General features: G+C 42.8%; 1 protein-coding gene across 3 annotated transcripts in view; it reads left to right on the forward strand.

Annotated features, from left to right (window-relative positions):
• Nucleotides 1-18,305, forward strand: part of SAMD5 (sterile alpha motif domain containing 5) — a 68,603-nt gene extending 50,298 nt beyond the window's left edge. The window contains exon 3 of one of the 3 annotated variants that reach the window (XR_006217926.1): nt 17,923-17,985. Coding sequence is in view for 1 of the 3 variants with exons in the window: in XM_042987287.1 (XP_042843221.1) it covers nt 17,923-17,985 (63 nt within the window). In the remaining 2 variants the exon portion in view is untranslated. Of the gene's footprint in view, nt 1-17,922 lie in introns of all 3 variants that reach the window. The other 2 variants (XR_006217925.1, XM_042987287.1) reach the window with 2 other exon arrangements.
• The last annotated feature ends 239 nt before the right edge of the window (nt 18,306-18,544 follow it).

Raw genomic sequence — 18,544 nt, forward strand, 5'->3', positions numbered from 1 at the left:
TACCAAATCAAGAAAAAGTCGAAGACGAAGAGACTCTGTCTAAACCTGTTAAATCGAATCCAATGAGAAAACGTGTGTGATTTATTCAGGGTGGGTTAAGACAGTAGTCTTCCCCTTAGCTGTGGTTTTGCCGTCTGCGGTTTGCGTCACCCACGGTTAATCAGGGTCTGGAAGCAGGCGATCCTCTTTCTGACGTAGCTTCACAAGGTCAGTAGCAACCTCGTGCTAGGTCACAGTGCCTACGTCGCTCACCTCGCTTCACCTCGTCACATAGGCAATTTATCATCTCACATCATCACAAGAAGAAGGGGGAGCTCGGTGGAATAAGGTGGTAAGAGAGAGGGAGCCCACATTCGTATCACAGATGGAGGGACTCCTGCATTTAGGAAGCTATGCTGTAATAAGAAAATACCCCTCCCCCCCCAACTCTCAAAACCTTAATGTAACAAATACTTGTTTCTGGCTCCTGCAAAGTCCAGTGTGTTGGTGGAGACTTTCTTCCATCTAGTGACTCAGAGACCAGGCTCCCTCCATCCAGCGACCTATCATCTCAACACATGGCCTCTTCAGGGACAAGAGAACTGGATATTGACTCATGATATTTTTTAAAAAGTATGGCCTGGGAATGACTTCGGTTATTTCTGCTTCCATCCCGTTGGCCAGAATGCCATCAGATGTCTCCCACCTATTTGTAGAGGAGCCTGAGAACTGTAGCCTTCCTTTGTGCCAAGGAAAAGGGGGGAACCAGGTGAATAAGCAGTGTCTCTGCTGCATTCTGTAAATGCTTTTGAACTCTTTGCATGCAAGCATGTGAATTTATAATTGGAGAAATGCCATGAAGGCATGACAAGGATAGCATGATCAACATGACACGACAACATCCTTCTCACTCCCACCCCATGTAGTAAGAATAGGAAAGAAAATCAGTTGGTTGTCTCCAAATCCCCATCACTTGTGGCTTGGAGCATTTCAGTTTATCTCAGTCCATCTATCTCTTTCCTTCCTTGAGAGTAGTTGGTGGTCCAGCCCAAGTGTAACATTGCAACTGGGCAGGTAAATGATACCGTGTTTCCCACTGGTCTGTCCCACCTTGGGTCCTGGTTTTCCATCACTGACCATCCTCCCCTTTCCCCCCAGAGAATTCCCTTCCTTTCATTAGAATTAATGGTGCACGTTTTGGAGGCGGGGAAGAGTCATTCAGCTGTTTAACAGAACACTTCCGTTGATAAATCTGGCTACATCTATTAGTTTTCTATTGCTGCATGACAAATTATCACAAGCTTAATGGCTAAAGATAACCCTCGTTTAGTATCTCAGAGTTCCGTAGGTCAACATTCTGGGCAAGCTGGACCGGGTCAGGGTCTTACAAGGCCAGTCAAGGGAGCAGCCAGCCTGAGCTCTTATCTGGAGGATTTGGGGGAGAATCTGTATCTAAGCTTAATTAAGTTATTGAGAGAATCCAGTTCCTTGCAGCTGTACGTCCAGGGTCCCCAGGTTTTTGCTGTTAGACCGGGCCACTCTGCATTGAGATGCTAACTGCATTTCTTCTCAAGTATCCTCTCCATCTTCAAGCCAGTGGTGGCGGGTTGGGTCAATCTCTCTGACTTCCTGTCTTCTAGCCAGAAAAACGCCATACTTTTAAAACACGAGGGTTAGATTAGGCACTGGAAGACACTGCAAGAGTCTGCCTTTTGTCTGATAGTGTAACCTAATCATAGGAACCTCTCACGCATTCACAGGTCCACCCATACTTGGAAGGGAGGGCGTTGGACAAAGGCATGGGTGTTGCCCAAGATAGTTTAGAAAGGAAGTTTTCATTTTTGCCCCAGACTACGGTTTTGAAAGGTAAGAGATCTTTCTACAACAAGAATTAGATGCCGGTAGGGTGGCTAGCGTTTGTGAGGAGAAAGGATGAATTTTCTTTCAAAGGCTTTGTGATATACAGAAAATACTTAAAAAGCAACTGAATTTAGGTAAGGGGCATATAAAAAGCTTCCTTGCTTGATTTTTAAATTAAGAACCATAATCACAAAACTGCATTTAATACATACAGCCAGAAGAACTATAGTAATGGCCAATTAAGGGAGAGATTTAGTGGGGAACGGGAGGTAGAGAGCACAGAAGGTAAAACTCATCCCAAGATCTTTAATAGAGGAACAATAGCCCTTATGGGATAATGCTGCTAACTGCTGCTGAAAACCGTGTTGTGATTTTACCGAAGCGGTTTTGTAATTTTCTTACCTATTGCCCGTTCAGGGAGAACATCACGTACGGCTTGGCCCCCCACCTCTCACTTCCCTGTCACTGTTTTTGCTAGATTTACAGACAGGTTGTAATTTGAAATGATCTTGGTTATCTGCACGTCTAATTGTTTCTCTTCTTCATTCTGTACCCCTTCCCTAAAGCGTGCACCCCACGATGGCGGGGACCTCGGCTGCCTCACATTTTCACTGTAAGCCCTGTGGCTCGAACTGCCCTGTGCACGTGGTAGGGGCTCAGTGAATATTGATTGAATCAATAACCGAATGAAATGATTTGCCACCCTTTCCCCATTGGTCTGTGAAGCAGATGAAGTGAAGGAAGGGCCTGGAGGTTACGTTTGCTTTCCTCTAGAGGGAGGCCCCTCTGTCCTTTTCCCTCTTGGTCCTTTCGTCCGACAGAATTCTGATGCTTTTTAACTGTTTATACAAAGCACTTGATGTCTCTGGTCACGAGGCTGGTAGATAAGTGCCTTGACCGTAAAATGCTCACTCACAGGAATACTTACTAATAAATTAGGTTGGACTTTATCTTGTCAGTGTAGGGCTAACCTAGCTATTTAAAATTGTTTTATTGTTAGGCGAGGTTGTTAAATCTGAAAAGAATATATTTTCTGGAAAATATAGATACCTTTCAGGTAACTTGAATATAAAGTTATAACCGCAATGTTTCCTTCAACTTTGCCCTGGAATGGGAATACGGAGAATTGATTGACGCCTGGTCCCAGCTCTGTCACGAACTTGTGTACAAGTCACTTCATTTGTGATTTCTGAGAACTGACCCATCTCAACATCTATAAAATGAAGAAATTTATGGCATAAGAAGTAGATGATTTCTAATGCTTCCCCCTGAGGAATCACCCACCACCTTTTTTTTTTCCCTCTCTCATTGGGAAAACATCTGCTTTCTTTGAATGGGACTCAATACTTCTTGTTTTTTTTGTTTTTATTTTTAAAGCTTCTATTCTTTTTTTTAAATGTTCTTTCACTTATTTTTAAGAGAGAGAGAGAGAGAACGGGAGGGCAGGGGAAGGGGAGAGAGAGAGAGACTCCCAAGCAAGCTCCACGCTGTATCAGCACAGAGCCGGGACGCGGGGCTCAATCTCGTGAACCATGAGATCGTGACCCGAGCTGAAATCAAGAGTCAGATGCTTAACTGACTGAGCCACCCAAGTGCCCTGGGACTTCACATTTCTAAATATTGGCTGGCCATGTGCCCACGGAAAAGTTGGTGCTATAAAAGAATTTCCACAGGATTCCCTGAAGTGATTTGTTCCTCCTACCCTTGGCTTTTCTTCCATGAAAGTGAAGGCATAGTGTGCTAGATTGTATTAATTACTCTACTCCACATCATCCTTCCTGCGTTGCCCGCCCCCATCACCCCACCGCCCCCCTCCCCCGCCAGAGTATCATACATTCCAGCCCTGAACCGAGAATAGGTGTATGGCCTGTTTTGGTCAATGAAAGGTGAGTAGAAGGCGAATTTCTTGTAGGCAAAAGCTTGACAAAACTATGCATGGTTCATAAATTTAACCTTTTCTCTCAAGTCATATTGACTGGCAATGTTCCTGATGGAGACCATTTTGTCCCCTTTGGTCCTGGAGTGGAGAAAATGGCACAGAACCATAGCAGCCCCACCATGGACTTACAGCATGACTGAAAAACAAACCTTTGTTGTTGTAAGCCATTGACACTGTGGGGGCATTTGTTCCTGCAGCGTAACTGGCCCATCCTGACTGCTGCACATGCCTTGATGCTTGTGTATGCCAGTTCAAATCATCTTGGCCTTGGTTCATATTCCAGGCACTGCTAAACAAGCGCTTGTACACAGGCCTTAGCTAGCAGCACATAGGTGCAGGCTGACAGCTCGTAGGCATAAGCCCGTGCTTCTTGCTTCACGTCCAGGGGCTTCTCTGGCTTTGTCACGCATTCCTGTGGGAGCTAAGAACTCACATGTATAAACAGGAAGTGCAGGGAAATGAACACCCACGACGCAAAACCTTGACAAATGGGCAAGAAACTTGGAGGGATAAATGTTTCCCTCTTTCTTCTCTTACATGCACGGTTCTGAGATGCATTTCCCAAGGCTCCTCAGAAGGTCCTGCAGGATTGAAGGAACACATCAAGTGGCCAACTCCATCATGCATCCTCCTTTTGGCTTTCCTTCCTTTATTTCACTTTCCCTGGCCCTTACTTCTACTCTCTGGGATCGCGTTCCCAAATAAACTACACACACGCAAGCCTGTGTCTTAGGCTTTGGTGGGGGAGCAAGACTCCTCACCAGTCAGACCTTCATTTAGTCGAACCAGTCAGAACACTGGCTACCACCAGGGTGAATTATTTAAGTAATTCAGCAGTGTAAAGGATTATACTGTGCATTGATACAAACTTGCAAAGCATGAACACTCTGTTACTCAGCCTGGAAGTTATTGTTAGATTTGCTGATCCAAAAACAAGACCATCACCACCCCCCACACCCCACCCCTCACCCCCCACACCCCACCCCTCACCCCCCACACCCCACCCCTCACCCCCCCCCCACCCCCGGCCCCGATTAGTCTCTTACTATTATTAGTTCTCCTTCCGTCCTGGTGCCTTAACACCCAGGGCCATGATTTTTGAGAGTCAGTGATTTGTTGAATAGCATATTGTGAGGCAAATGTTCAAATATTAAAGCAAAATTGAGGTTTTGGGGTCTCCGTTGTTCTATGATGCCTTGTTACCCATCAGCCCGGTTGCCAGTCCCCCGACAGTGAGGTGTGGGACATTTGTCTGGCATCATGGGAAACATCACCTTGTTTAGGAATTGAATTGGCCAGGTTCCCATAGCATCTTGGCTCTGTTTCCTCTTCGCCTCCTCATTAGTCTGTTCCTTAGAAATCTTAAAATCGCAGCATGATAGAACCAGAGGGTATCTTAAAATCACCTAACCAAATGCCTTATTTCATAGGTCAGAAAACAAGTCCACAGAGGTTAAAGATAATGATCCATTTGGGGGGGTTGGGGAGAAGTTGAGGGGGATGCAATCCTGCCTGTTAAGAAGATACCATTCTTTTTTTTTTTTTTTTTTGACATAATTAAATTCTTGATTGTGAAGCTCTTAAATGAACCATGAAAATCTAAGCACTTACAATGCAAGTGTGATTTTTAACTAAGGCTTTTCCTCCCCCCAATCTGAATGTTAAGGTGGTGGATGCATAACTAATCTTAGCTGAATCTATATTAGGAAATCAGCAAGGTGTCTGTATTTAACTTTCATGATCTGTGAATATAATGTAGTGTTAAGTGGCATGATTTTGCACATTATATCCTAAAATAAAAACAACTCCTTTAAAGTGGTAGTAAAATACAGCAATGTGAAAGGTTATTTTACATTTGGTTTCAAAGGGAATGAGAAACAGACAAGAAGTCATTCTTAAACATGATTTCAGCCGATGGATATATCTATTTTAAATACTATTTTACCGGGTGGACAAAAGTCAGTTCTTAGAATCGTGTTCCGGGTCACATAGGAGAGAAATTCCTATCAACGGAAGGGGTGGGGGAGTTCTAAAATCCCTTGTTGTCCTGGTTTTGAAGTTTCTGGAAAATATCCAATGCATTGAGCTTCTGTGTTTTTTTGCTTGGGGAGGTTTCCATGGATCTGTATTAGTTCCATGAAATTTGGATCCATTCTATTATCTCTGGAAACAGGCTTGGTTCCTGCAGAAACTACGTGGGATTATCTGTTTCTCTGTTTAACGTCTTTGCTACGGTGGTTTGGATTCCTGAAGGAGTGAACAATGAAAAATTGTAAGGCCCAACTGTGGAAGATTGTGTGAAGAGTAAAGCAGGCTATTCTGAGTTAAGACATAAAAAATGTTGGCCTTTGGCTTCTTGAAATACTGCTCTAAAAAGTCTTGCCTGGCAAATGCTAACCAATGCAAGAATGTAGGGGCCACAAGGGTGACCCTGAGGTTGGGATTCTGGGGTTTGACTTTCATTTGGTTAACCCATCTTCATTTTAATACATTTGAATGTTCCCAAGAATGTGATTTTAGCTTCTGAGGATTCTGTCCCTCTGGCAAAGTTGCTCCTAATCCAAAGAAGACGGACCCTTGGGGAATAAGAGTCCTAGAACCTGTTTGGGTACCAAACATTCTCAGTTGGATATCCACATAAATAACCTGCTTTGCATACATTTATTCGAAGGTGTTCTTGGTCACTTTTAAAGCAGTATTTTTTTTTTTTCTCAATCAAAGGGCAGGAGGAAAGTAAAAAAAGTATATATAACAGTAAAATTACTTTTTTATTCACATGCCCTGTGTGTGGGGGGGCCGTGGTTCTATGTTGTACTATGTTTTTAAAATAATTAAAGAGGTCTTTGTGCTTGAAGAAGCTGAGAACTATACTCCTATGGTACTTATGTTCTATAGGGCATGCTTCACAAAGCTAAATGAAATATTTAAAAGTTAATGGCTAGATAGTGCTTAAAGCATACACATTACTCATGATTTATTCTAATAACATTTGTGGATGACTAACTTAATGCTGCCGCACATCTATTATGTTTTTTTCCTGAAGATGTGCCTAAGTCTCTGTGCCTCCTAAGGCGGGGGTGGGGGGGTGGGGAGGGTTTATATCACTCAGTGACTGAACGAAGAAATAGAGTTCCGTGCCTTTTATGGGGTAAGTGTTAGAAAAAAAACACCCAGACACTTATATGGGCTTACATTGTGCCCGATACTGTTCTAAATAGTCTAGAAATATTAGCCAGCTCATTTAATGCTCCTAATAACACTCTGAGATGTAGGTACTACTATTGTTCCCATTCTATAGATGAGAAACTGAGGCACAGAATGGTTAGATTAAGTGATTGCCCATGGCCACCCATCAGGAAGCAGTAAACCTAGGGTTTCATTTCAGATTGTGAGCCTGGATCTCCGGTCCTGCACTGCTTTCTGATGCGCCCCCCCCCCTCCCCCGCCGCCAACCCACAGAGGATTTCACTTCTTTCCTGGCAGAAAGGGATAGATGGCTCTTGAGGACTACCTGGAGGGTAGGCTGGTTTGATTTCAGGTAGTGTACCCCTGTGTGTTCTCCATTCCCTATCCCTAACCCTCAACACCACACACACACACACACACACACACACACACACACACACACAGTCACCTGGGCTTACTCTGGACACAATGACATTAAGCTACCTTGTACTGTAACTGTGGAGTCCTTTGATCTGGGCTCTGTTCCCAGACCTTCTGGAACTATCACTTCCTAGCAGCAAGTATGTGTGGCAAAGGCGTCCGGTGTGTGATGCAACTCAGTCCTAGTCACATATTTTGCGGCTTCCGGTGACCGATTCACGTGTCTTCGGAGTTCATTTGGCCAAGGCCAGAATCTTGAGGATTCTTCGGATGCCTTTATAAACACTCTTCCTTTAAGACAATGAGCCAGTGGCCTCTGAGACTCTGAGTGACGGCATCAGAGAGTGTGGCCTTTGTGAGCCACTTGAAATTGTCCCTCTTTTCCCCTGCCAACACCAGAGAAGAGGTAGAGAGATAGCAAACCGCACAGATGCCCTGGACAGTCCTTCATTCTGGCTGCCACTAAACATGCAAATATGCTTTGCAAGGAATTGCTAAAGAGGATTATGACAGTTGCCTTGCTTCCCTGCCCATTCCAATTTGGCAGGTGAGGTCAAGGCCCCGTGGAGGCCACGCTTCAGTGTTCGGGAAGCCGGGATGGGATGCCAAGAGACCACGGTTATTTTGATGCGGCAGGCTGGCTGTGTTCAGAATTGCCCAAGTGACTTCAAAAGCTCCTGTTGTGAAAGCTGGCAGGCACAGTGCCTTAGAGACGCCCCCGACCCCCTCAGACCAGCTATCGCTGCAGTCTCTCTCACCAGACAGGAGAAGAAAGTCAACTGGCTTTCATGGCAGGAAGGCTCCAGACTTTCTAGTTTCTTGGGGCTGAGGCAAATAGGGAGCCAGGAGGGTAAACGCAGAGCAATTATTAGCAAGGAGCTTTTATTTCAAAGGGCAGAATTCTATTCCAGACTGAGGAGTTGGTCAGAGATTGGTGCTGATTTTGCGATATCAACTTGACCCTTGCGTCTAGAAGTGGTATAGAGCGGTGGTTCTCAAAGTGTGAGCCACAGACCTCAGGGGGTCTCTGAGACCCTTCTAGGTTCTGCAAGGTAAGAGTTACTTTATAGCAACCCTGTGACATTGTTCACCTTTTCGCCCCGTGGACATTTGCACCAGTGGCACAAAAGCAACAGGGAGCAAAAACGCAGGCATGTTGGTGCCGATCAAGGCAGTGACGCCAGCTGTATTAGGGTTTATTGTATTCCTCACCTTTACATGCCCCAGAAAGTCATCTGCCTTAAAATGTCTTTGGTGAGTAGTAGAGATACGTATGTTTATTAAATCACAATCTCTGCGTACATTTCAAAAAAAAAAAAAAAAAAAACACTCTATCTGACCAAGAGAAAACTGTTTCATGGGGGTTAGGGGCCGGGTTCCCCCAAATAATACCACTTTGGCATATTGATTACTTTGAATTAAAGTTCCATGAGAAACAGCTGATGCAGGAAGGATGCTCTGACTGTCCTTTGTCTCTCTGAGAGCAGAAAATAAATCTCCATGTGAATGGTGGCCCCTGCTCCAGGGGGAAAGGAGTCATCCTTACCATCAGAGCTAGGGAGTTCAAGGCCAAGAGCCTTTGTAAACAAACCTTGATATTTCTTTACTAAGTTACTACCCTAAGCCTCAACTTCTTTGCCTTGTCAATTCTTTACACATTTATTGTTTCTTTGCCGAAAAGGTATAATAGCTGCCTGTTTTTGTCACTTCTTTGGGTCTCATATCTTTGGGGCCTTCACGCACACAGTATTATTTTTATTTTTTAATGTAACTTATTGTCAAATTGGCTTCTGTACGATATTAAATTTGTTTTTCTCTTTTTAGTCTCTCTTTTATTATGGGGTGGGGGGGTGAGTTCAGCCAAGAACCTAGAGGGTAGGGAGAAATTTATTTTCTTTCTCCTACGTACCCATAAAGACTTCCTTTGCAAATGGAAGTGTGTGTGAACCTTGACTCTGCAAACCAAGTCTCTTCTTGTTTGAGTTCCCCGCTGAATTGGCTGCTTTATTCATGGAACATCACTTTCAGTTGAAAGAGTGACTGAGAAACAAACTGTGGTTATTTAGACTTGGGTGTTTAGCAGATAACTTTTTGGGTTTTTTTTGTTTTTTGTTTTTTGTTTTTTAGCAGATAACTTTTTGAACGTGAGTGACGGATATTTATGGTTAATGCTAAAATCTGAATATTCAAATAAAAGTACATTTTGGAAAACTTACATCTGTCACAGTGAGATTGACAATTTTCCCATGTCGAAGGCTTTTTTGATGAAATGGGCAGTGACGTTAACAAATACATTACTTTTTTGATATCGAATAATGATGTGTATTGTTTGGCAGAGTGCATAACCCATGAATCCACCCGTTTCCAAATGACCAATGCATGATGTTACCAAGTCATATATGGAAAGAGGTCCATTAGTAGAAAACAGACCAGGGGTGTCTGGGTGGCTCAGTCGGTTAAGCGTCCTACGTCAGCTCAGGTCATGATCTCACAGCCTGTGGGTTCGAGCCCCGCTTCAGGCTCTGTGCTGACTGCTCAGAGCCTGGAGCCTGCTTCAGATTGTGTCTTTCTCTCTCTCTGCCTCTCCCCTGCTCGCACTCTGTCTCTCTCTCTCAAAAGTAAATAAACATTAAATTTTTTGAAAATAAAAAATAAAACTATGAAAATAATTTTCCTTTTTATTTGTTTTTTTTTAGTCTTTTTCTAATGACATATCTGTGTGAGGCTAGATTTTGTTTAGATACTTCACCTAAAATAACATATTGTCACAGATCAAACGTGGATGAGGTGAGAATCCAGTAGTCTGTCGAACCAGCCATTAAATAAATATCCAAAAATGAAAATTAACGCCATGCTTCTTAATTTGGGGGGAAAATGTATTTTTTTCATAAAAATCTTACTTAGGTTAACATGTAATGCATTTACTATTTTTATTTTTAAATGAATTAAATATTTCAAAAATTGCTCAGTTGTGATTTCAAATAGTGTAAATATATCAATAGTTATAACCCACATAAACAAAAGCTCTTTGGAATCCTCAATGTTTTTTTTTTTTTTTTTTTTTTTAAATACAAATGGATCCTGGAACCAAATGTTTGGTGACTGCTAATAGAGAATTGCAGTGTTTTCCAGCTGGAGCCTTCTGAGCTGTCAGAGAAATCAAAAAAAGTTTTCCAGGTTGGGAATAGTGACTGTTTCATTATAGACCTTTAAATGTATTTTGTAATGAAAATACCGAAAATTATTTAAATATTGTCCTCTTTAAAATGAAAACCTCATAGAGCTCAAATATGCTTACCTTGCACATTAAATTCTCATTCATCAATAACTGATACTAAAACAGAAAACTATGGGCAATTATGTGCAATTTGAACTCATTGGAAATGAAAGTATCCACATACATCGTTTGTTATCTGTAGAGAAATGCTTGCAAATAGCCACTGAACCCTTCTCTTGTCCTGCAATTTAAAGCAAATCATAAATATTCAAACAAATAATAAATCAGTGGACATTAAGCAAAAGAAAAGCAGTAATTTCAAATTCTGATTATTTTCTATTTTTGATGCTGTAGCAAGTGGTTAAATCTCAGCCGGCTTTTTAATATACACGGAGTTCATGTATAAACACAGTGTATCGTCTTTAATGTATTTTTCATAAGTCGTATTTTTCTTATATAATTAATTTAAATAGTTTGCATCATTTATTTAATGTGAAGAAGCAAAATTTCCCTTATATATTATGAATGACATTGCATATAATATCTAAGTAAGCATTATGCTCAGCATTTAATATTCTGAATAAAAATACCTTTTGCCTCAAATCACATTTGCATGTACTGCCTAAAACAATGAGGTGATTAAAAATATTCCTAAGAGCATTTGAGAAATTATATCTTTCTGTAAGAGGGGTCTGTATTAGTTTCCGAGGCCTTCTATGACAACGTGCCAAAAGCTGAGTGGCTTAAACCAACGGAAATTTATTCTCTCATGGTTCTGGAATCCAGAAGTCCAACATCAGGTCTTGGGGGAGAGGGCGTGCTCCCCCCAAAGCCTCCAGGAGAGAATCCTTCCGCACTCCTTCCGGCGTCAGGCGACTCCTGGCATCACTTGGCTTATGGCCGCCTCTCTCTCTGTTCTCCGCCTCTGTCTTCACATGGGCTTCTCCTCTGTGTATGTCTCTCTGTGGACTGTTCTCCTCTTACAAGCACACCAGTGACTGGATTTAGGATTAGGGTGGGCCCTAAATCCAGGATGATTTTATCTTGAGATCCTGAACCTTCTGCAAAGGCCGTATTTCTAAGTTCACATTCTAAGTGATAGGCACTTTGGGGAACACCATTTATTATACATTCCCAATCACAAACGGTGGGGTGCAGACCTACTTAGGGCACCTGGGTGGCTCAGTCAGTTGAGCATCTGACTTTGGCTCAGGTCATGATTCTATGGTTCATGGCTTTGAGCCCTCCATCGGGCTCTGTGCTGACAGCTCAGAGCCTGGAGCCTGCTTTGGATTCTATGTCACCCTCTGTCTCTGCCTCTCCCCTGCTCATACCCTGTCTCTCTCCGTCTCACAAAAAATGAATAAAAATGTTAAAAAACTCAAAAAAATGATAGGGTGCAGATGTCCTTTTATAAGAGGAGGCTCTGCTGTTGGACAGACCCCCTCTGCCACTGATTAATACTTTAACCCAGCCAGGTTACCTACACTTCAAAGCCTCAGATTCCTCATCTATAAAACCGGGTCCGTGATAGGCATCACATTGGCTTCTGGTGACAAGTGATGGAGATTTCGCGTAAATACACGATGTTCTCAGCACAGTGCCTGGCACAGAGGAAGGTCACTTAATAAAGATTAGCAGTTGTTTACTGTTGCTAGGATAGGCAGGTAATAATAATTACAGTATTCTCTGTAAACATACCGTTAAGGGCAATCATATCGATGATAATCATAGTAAGAGTTAGCAGATTACTGCTAATGGTGTCTTCAGAGACCATTAGTACATAATAATGGATGATTTTACAGCGACTAGGTAGATGAGAGAGAGAGAGAGAGAGAGAGAGAGAGAGAGAGAGGCGAGAACCCTTCAGTGGGCAGCCTTGAGTCTGGTTAGAGACAAACATTCCTGCAGACTGAGTCTGTGTTCTCCAAGATTCGTAGGTTGAAACCTAATGCCTAGAATGGTATTTGGAGGTGGGGCCTTTGGGAGGTGATTGGGTCGTGAGGATGAGGCACGGATGACGGGGTCAGCGCCTTTATAAAAGGTCCCCCAGAAAGCTCCCTCACTCCTTCAGCGAGAAGATGGTGTCTGTGAACCAAGAAGAGAGCCTTCACCACCGAATCTGTAGGCACCTTGAGGTTGGCCTTCCCAGCCTTTGTTGTTTATAAACCACCCAGTCTCTGGTATTCTGTTGTATCAGAATATTTATTTTTGAGACAGAGAGAGACAGAGACTGAGCAGGGGAGGGGCAGAGAGAGAGAGGGAGACACAGAATCCGAAGGAGGCTCCAGGCTCTGAGCTGTCAGCACAGAGCCCAATGTGGGGCTCGAACCCATGGATTGTGAGATGATGACCTGAGCCGAAGTCGGACGCCCAACTGACTGAGCCACCCAGGAGCCCCATTGGGTGTTTGTGTTTAAAGTCAAAAAAAGAAAATATACGTAGGTCACTCCGAAGTCAGTTATTTTTTTTTTAGTCTGTAGAATTCCCTGGGAAATCTAGCAGCGAAAGGACATGTATGCCAGCTAATTATGTGACCTTAAGTAGGCATCCTCCAGCTTCCTGGGGTCTGGGAGGCAGCCTTGGCCTTTCCTAGTGCAGCAGCCGAGGGGACCCAGGCCTTTTGAGGAACGGAAAGGTGACCATCACGATATACACTGGTGGAGTGGACATATACTGAAAATGTTTTCTCTGTTGGAAATAGATACTCTCAGCTGACTGCCGGACTGATATTTTCCAGTAGGAACTTAGCTTACTGAGGAATGATACGTAAACGTTACACTGTGGGGGATCCCATCGGTCAGCGATAGTCGTGTGTGTGACGTTATATGTATGTTTCCACTGGAGACATAAAGAGAATGAAATGTGGTTTCTGCCCTTGGAGAAGTTCACAGTTGAAACGAAGCTGAAGGGGCTCCTGGGTGGCTCCGTCGGTTAAGCGTCTGACTTCGGTTCAGGTCTTGATCTCATGGTTCATGAGTTCGAGCCCCACATCGGGATCTCTGCTGACAGCTCGGAGCCTGGAGTCCGCTTTGGATTCTGTGTCTTCCTCTCTCTCTGCCCCTCCCCGCTCATATTCCCTCTCTCTCTCTCTCAAAACTAAATAAACATTAAAAAAAATAATAAAAAAAGAAAAACAAGCTGTATTTAAGCCCCGTCTCTCTAAGCAAATTCCAACCATCCTTCGTTCCATAACGATAGGCATTGTGATGTGACTGAATGTTGGGAAACTTAGCTTGAGAAAGTCATGAGGTAAAAAAAGCTTTTATCTTGTCACCAGACCACCAGACCACATTCAGCTCTGTGCCCCTTGTGTCATCCAGAAGGAGAGAACGTGGCATTTGTACCATCAATCTTAACTTTTTCCTGAGAGTGTTTTCCCCACCCCCATTGTAAGGAAACTGCATGGGCTATTAATATTCACTCGCCAGTTTTATGTCTTTATCCCAGCACCCAAATGTGGATATTTTCTGCCTGTTGGCTCTATATCTGCAGTGGAGTTATAGCCTCTAGAATAATAACACAACAGAGAAATAACTTCTAAATCGGGCACCCTCCGTGTAACTCTGATTGCCTTTAATTAGGGGGGTAAATCACAAGCTAAAAAGAGTAACAGACTTGAAATCACTTAAAAATCAGAATAATCAACCGAGAAAAAATGTAGTCTCATAAATCTAATTTTTAACTACAGCACAATAGTTTCTTTATTCATTAAATAACTTTCGCCGCCCCTCCCTGTTTCTCGGATTGGAACTCTAACGTCGATTAGGAGAATTGCCAAATATCTGTGAAGTGAAAGACTTTCCCTCCGCCCCTCCCACTCCCCATAATAGCCTAGAACATATAAAACTGAAAAGTCACCGTTCAGCCCAAGAATTAGGTTTGTGTGGCCATAACTATTATTGAGAGTGATTTCAAAGGCAGGTTAGGGGAGAATTAGGCCAGCTGGGGAAGAACCCTTTTTTCTTTTCTTTTCTTTTCTTTTCTTTTCTTTTCTTTTCTTTTCTTTTCTTTACTTTACTTTACTTTACTTTACTTTTCTTTCTCTTCTCTTCTCTTCTCTTCTCTTCTCTTCTCTTCTCTTCTCGCAGTGTTTCCCTAGACATAGAGAGATATAATTTGGCACATTACAAACTACTGCATTCATTTTTCATAAACTCCACCTTTAAAAATAGCAACACTTCAGGAGCATTGATAGCACCAAAAATATAGCCTGCTATTTATTGTTCCAAGGCTTGGCTTTTCATGGTTTTTGAGAAAGGACCAGATTTGAAGCAATGCCATGCATGATTTTTTTTGTCAACCTAATATCCAAAGAAGCCTATAAATACATATAAACAGATTATTATTTCTCTGGAGTGAAGAAAGAGCTTCTTTCTTGGTAGGCATCTGCCAGATAATTTAGGGGGGAAAGGAAATATGAAAAACATGTGGCGGGGAGAGCAGCCGTGCGAAATAAGGCTGGACTGGCAGTGCCCAGAAGACTCCTTTCCAGCAGGTATCCCCTGCAAGCCGGGCAGAATTTTCAAAATCTGTTCGCTCCTATTCCACACGAAGAGTGGGCTCTATCAGGAGCCGGATCAGGGACGTCACGGTGCATGTCAGCTGCCAGAGCGTGAAGCCGCGTTTGTAACAGAGAAATTAGTGACATTTCCTTGCAATCATGAACCAACATGTGCTGGGCTCATTACAGCTCTCTGGGACTGCTCACATCTTGAAACTCTCCATTGACCCAACTGCGGAAATCCTGTTTGTCTGCCTCCTGCTTTCTCCCCCAAAGAACAATAAATAAACAAGCAAGTAAGTAAGTAAGTAAATAAATAAATAAAACAAAGCAAAATGGAAGGCTGGGCTTGTTTAATGAATGTGATTTGTTTTTGTTGAAGCAAAGGCACACATGAGGTTTCAGAGGCTGTCAGCTTGGTGCTGGGTTTGTGAATGATTTCACGCCCCACGTCTTTAAGGGGTTTAATAATATGGAAGGTGTCTGCATTTGCTGGTGATAACCTGTCCAAAGGCATTTTCCTTACTTTCGTAGGTTCCTAGAATAAAAATGACCTTTCAAGGTAGGTGAGGCCATCTTTCTGACTTCAGACGGAACTATATCTAGCTTGGGCAGACATCAGAGACTCTTTCGTTGTAGGAAGAATGTCCTCACCATGGGTGTTGCCTTATCCCTCCCTTTGTGACTCTGCCCTGATCCTAGCTGGGGTCTTCCTGCCATCCGAGAAACGCTGACGCCTAAAGCTGTAACCTGAAGCTCTTTCTTCTGCCTTTTCTGTTTGAAATGCAGTCTCTTGCACTGTATAGGCAAGATAGTTTTTGGTGGAATGCCTTTCCATTCATTCACCTATGACAACGTTACACCAAACAGTCTTGCCGTCTTTATATTAGGGTGACTTCCCTCCTCTACGGAACTTCCCCTTGTTCCCCCCACCCCACCCCACCGCCCTGCAAAAATAGTTTGTCAAGATAGATTGAACATGATTTTTCCATAGTTCATAGCAGGAAGTGATCTTGATAGAGGCATTGGCTTAGATGTGAATTTATTGGAGTGACTATTTGAATATGTAAATTAGTAGTATGATATTATTACTTAGTAATATAGAAAAAAAAGGGCCTGGAAAGCGCTTGATTCCCTGGAGAAAGAAACTTTCTGAGCACGGATAGTAATACTTTCTCTCCATTTAGATGCAGTTGGTGGATGATATTACCCACACTAATTAATAATGACATATTAGTTAACATATTGCCATCAGCAGGTGGCTATTTGAGCAGGGGTGAAAATGGCACATGCTAAAACAAATTGTTGTACCCTAGAGAAATGTGCAGAATTATTCTTTAAAAGAGTCTTTTAGTGATGTCTAGAATACTTTTTTTTTTTTTTTTTTTTTTTGGCACTTAACACGGCTCTTTTAAGAGCTAAAACAAGGGGTGAGGCTGGAGAGGTGGAGACTAGAAAGGCAAAACAAAAGACCGCACAACTGATTCAACCTTTTTCAAAAGCTGTTCCAATTAGAAAACAAAATGAAACAAGTTAACAGTTGAATCCAAGCGGCACGGTCTGCCTGTCACATCAGACATCGCGTTGGAAGACTCACGTGTCCTCATTCTTCCCCTCTGCACTCTCTTTCTTCCTCCCCTGCCTGTATTCTAGATCCATCAGGGGATTTGGGGCATGCGGCGACATATGGGCAGGAAGCCATAATCTGTTGCTGGCTTTCGGTTTCTGAGGACTCTCTGTGACAAAGAAGGGGTTAAAACTGTCAACGCCTATCACAGCTCGGTGATAATTAGTGTAATAGCAATCCCAGAACGTCGGCACAGATGACCGCAAGACAGCAGGCAATTTCTACGAGAGGGGGCTGCTTCCTAAGAAATCCTTCTCGATCTCTTTCCAGCTCGTGTACGACTACGCTTTTGAAATGCCTACGTGAAAAAGTGACTGTGTGTACCTACAAACGATTCTAAGGATGACTGTGAATCTTTTTTCTATTTCAGAAGGTGCATTTTGAGTTAGCAGTTGCAGGTACAAGTTGAATAGATATGTACCCTCTGAGCCCGAGATAGGTGGCCTTTAGAATGTCTCCAAGTGTGCTGTTACTTCTGCTACTGAGGACGCTCCTGCGTAGTAGCGAGCGAGGTGACGTCAGGAGACAAACTGTTGCAAGATATACTTTCATTTATTTTTTTTTTTGCTTTACTTGCCTGTTCTTACAAGAAACATAAAAGGGGGGAAAAAAAGAACAACGTTTTTAAACACGACAAATAAGACTTGGGCCTGAAAAAAAATTACATTTTTCATTCAGTAGCTTCAAGGAGAAAATTGATAGGTTAAAAAAAAAAACAGAGACTTAAAGCTGTTTTTTCAGGGGCACCTGGGTGGCTCAGTAAGTTAAGCGTCCAACTTCAGCTCAGGTCATGATCTCATGGTTCATGAGTTCGAGCCCTGCGTCGGGCTTTGTGCTGACAGCTCAGAGCCTGGAGTCAGCTTCAGATTCTGTGTCTCCCTCTGTCTGCCCCTCGCCCACTTACTCTCGCTCTCTCTCTCTCTCTCTCTCTCTCTCAAAAAGTAAACATTAAAAAAAAAAAAACTATTGTTTTAAAAGTCCATTTGATAACCAGAAAGGACAATTGTGACTTAAACATAGGAGCAGCAGTCGGTACAGCATGTGACTCTTGAGCGCAGGGTGGTGAGTTCGAGTCCCACACTGGGTGTGGAGTTTACTTAAAAGAAAACTAGGAGCAGAAATCCATGACGGACTAGGGGAAGAATGGGTAAAGGAGAACCTAAATAACCCCGATATGTTCAAATCCACAGGTCCCCATGGCCGGCATCCTAGAGTACTTAATGAATTGGCCGAAGTCATCACAGAACCGCTAGATATCATTTTTGAGAACTCGTGGAGGACTGATGAGGTGCCTGAAGACTGGAAAAGGGCATATTTAGAACCTTCTTTCAAAAAAGGGACATGGATGATGATCCTGGAAATACTCATCAGCTTAACTTTTTGCTTGGAAAAATTCTGGAATAATCAACTTAGTATCCTGGGTAACTAACTTACAACAGCTAGAAGTGAGGCAGTGAAACATCACATAAAGAAGAACTGAGTTCAGTTTTGAGATAAGGTCTTGTGCATACTTTGGGAACTCTCCTGTCCATTCTCCGAATTCTTGGGGGGAAATAAATGAGGTTGGCTGAGGCATTTGGGTGATAACTGATTGTAAGTGTAATATAAGACACAGAGCAGGTTTCTGGCACTAGCTCGCCATTACATCGTTTCCACATTAGCCTTTAACTTGAGAGTTAGGAGCTTTCATTTTATATTTTAACATACATCTTCTTCTCGCTTCATATAGGACCATGTTTTCGTGGGTTGAGATTTTTTTTTATAGAATTCAATATAGAATAGTTTGGTGATGGAATCCTTATTTTAAGGTGC

The sequence above is a fragment of the Panthera tigris genome, chromosome B2, assembly GCF_018350195.1.
Source record: "Panthera tigris isolate Pti1 chromosome B2, P.tigris_Pti1_mat1.1, whole genome shotgun sequence".
NCBI classification, from domain to species: Eukaryota; Metazoa; Chordata; class Mammalia; order Carnivora; family Felidae; genus Panthera; species Panthera tigris.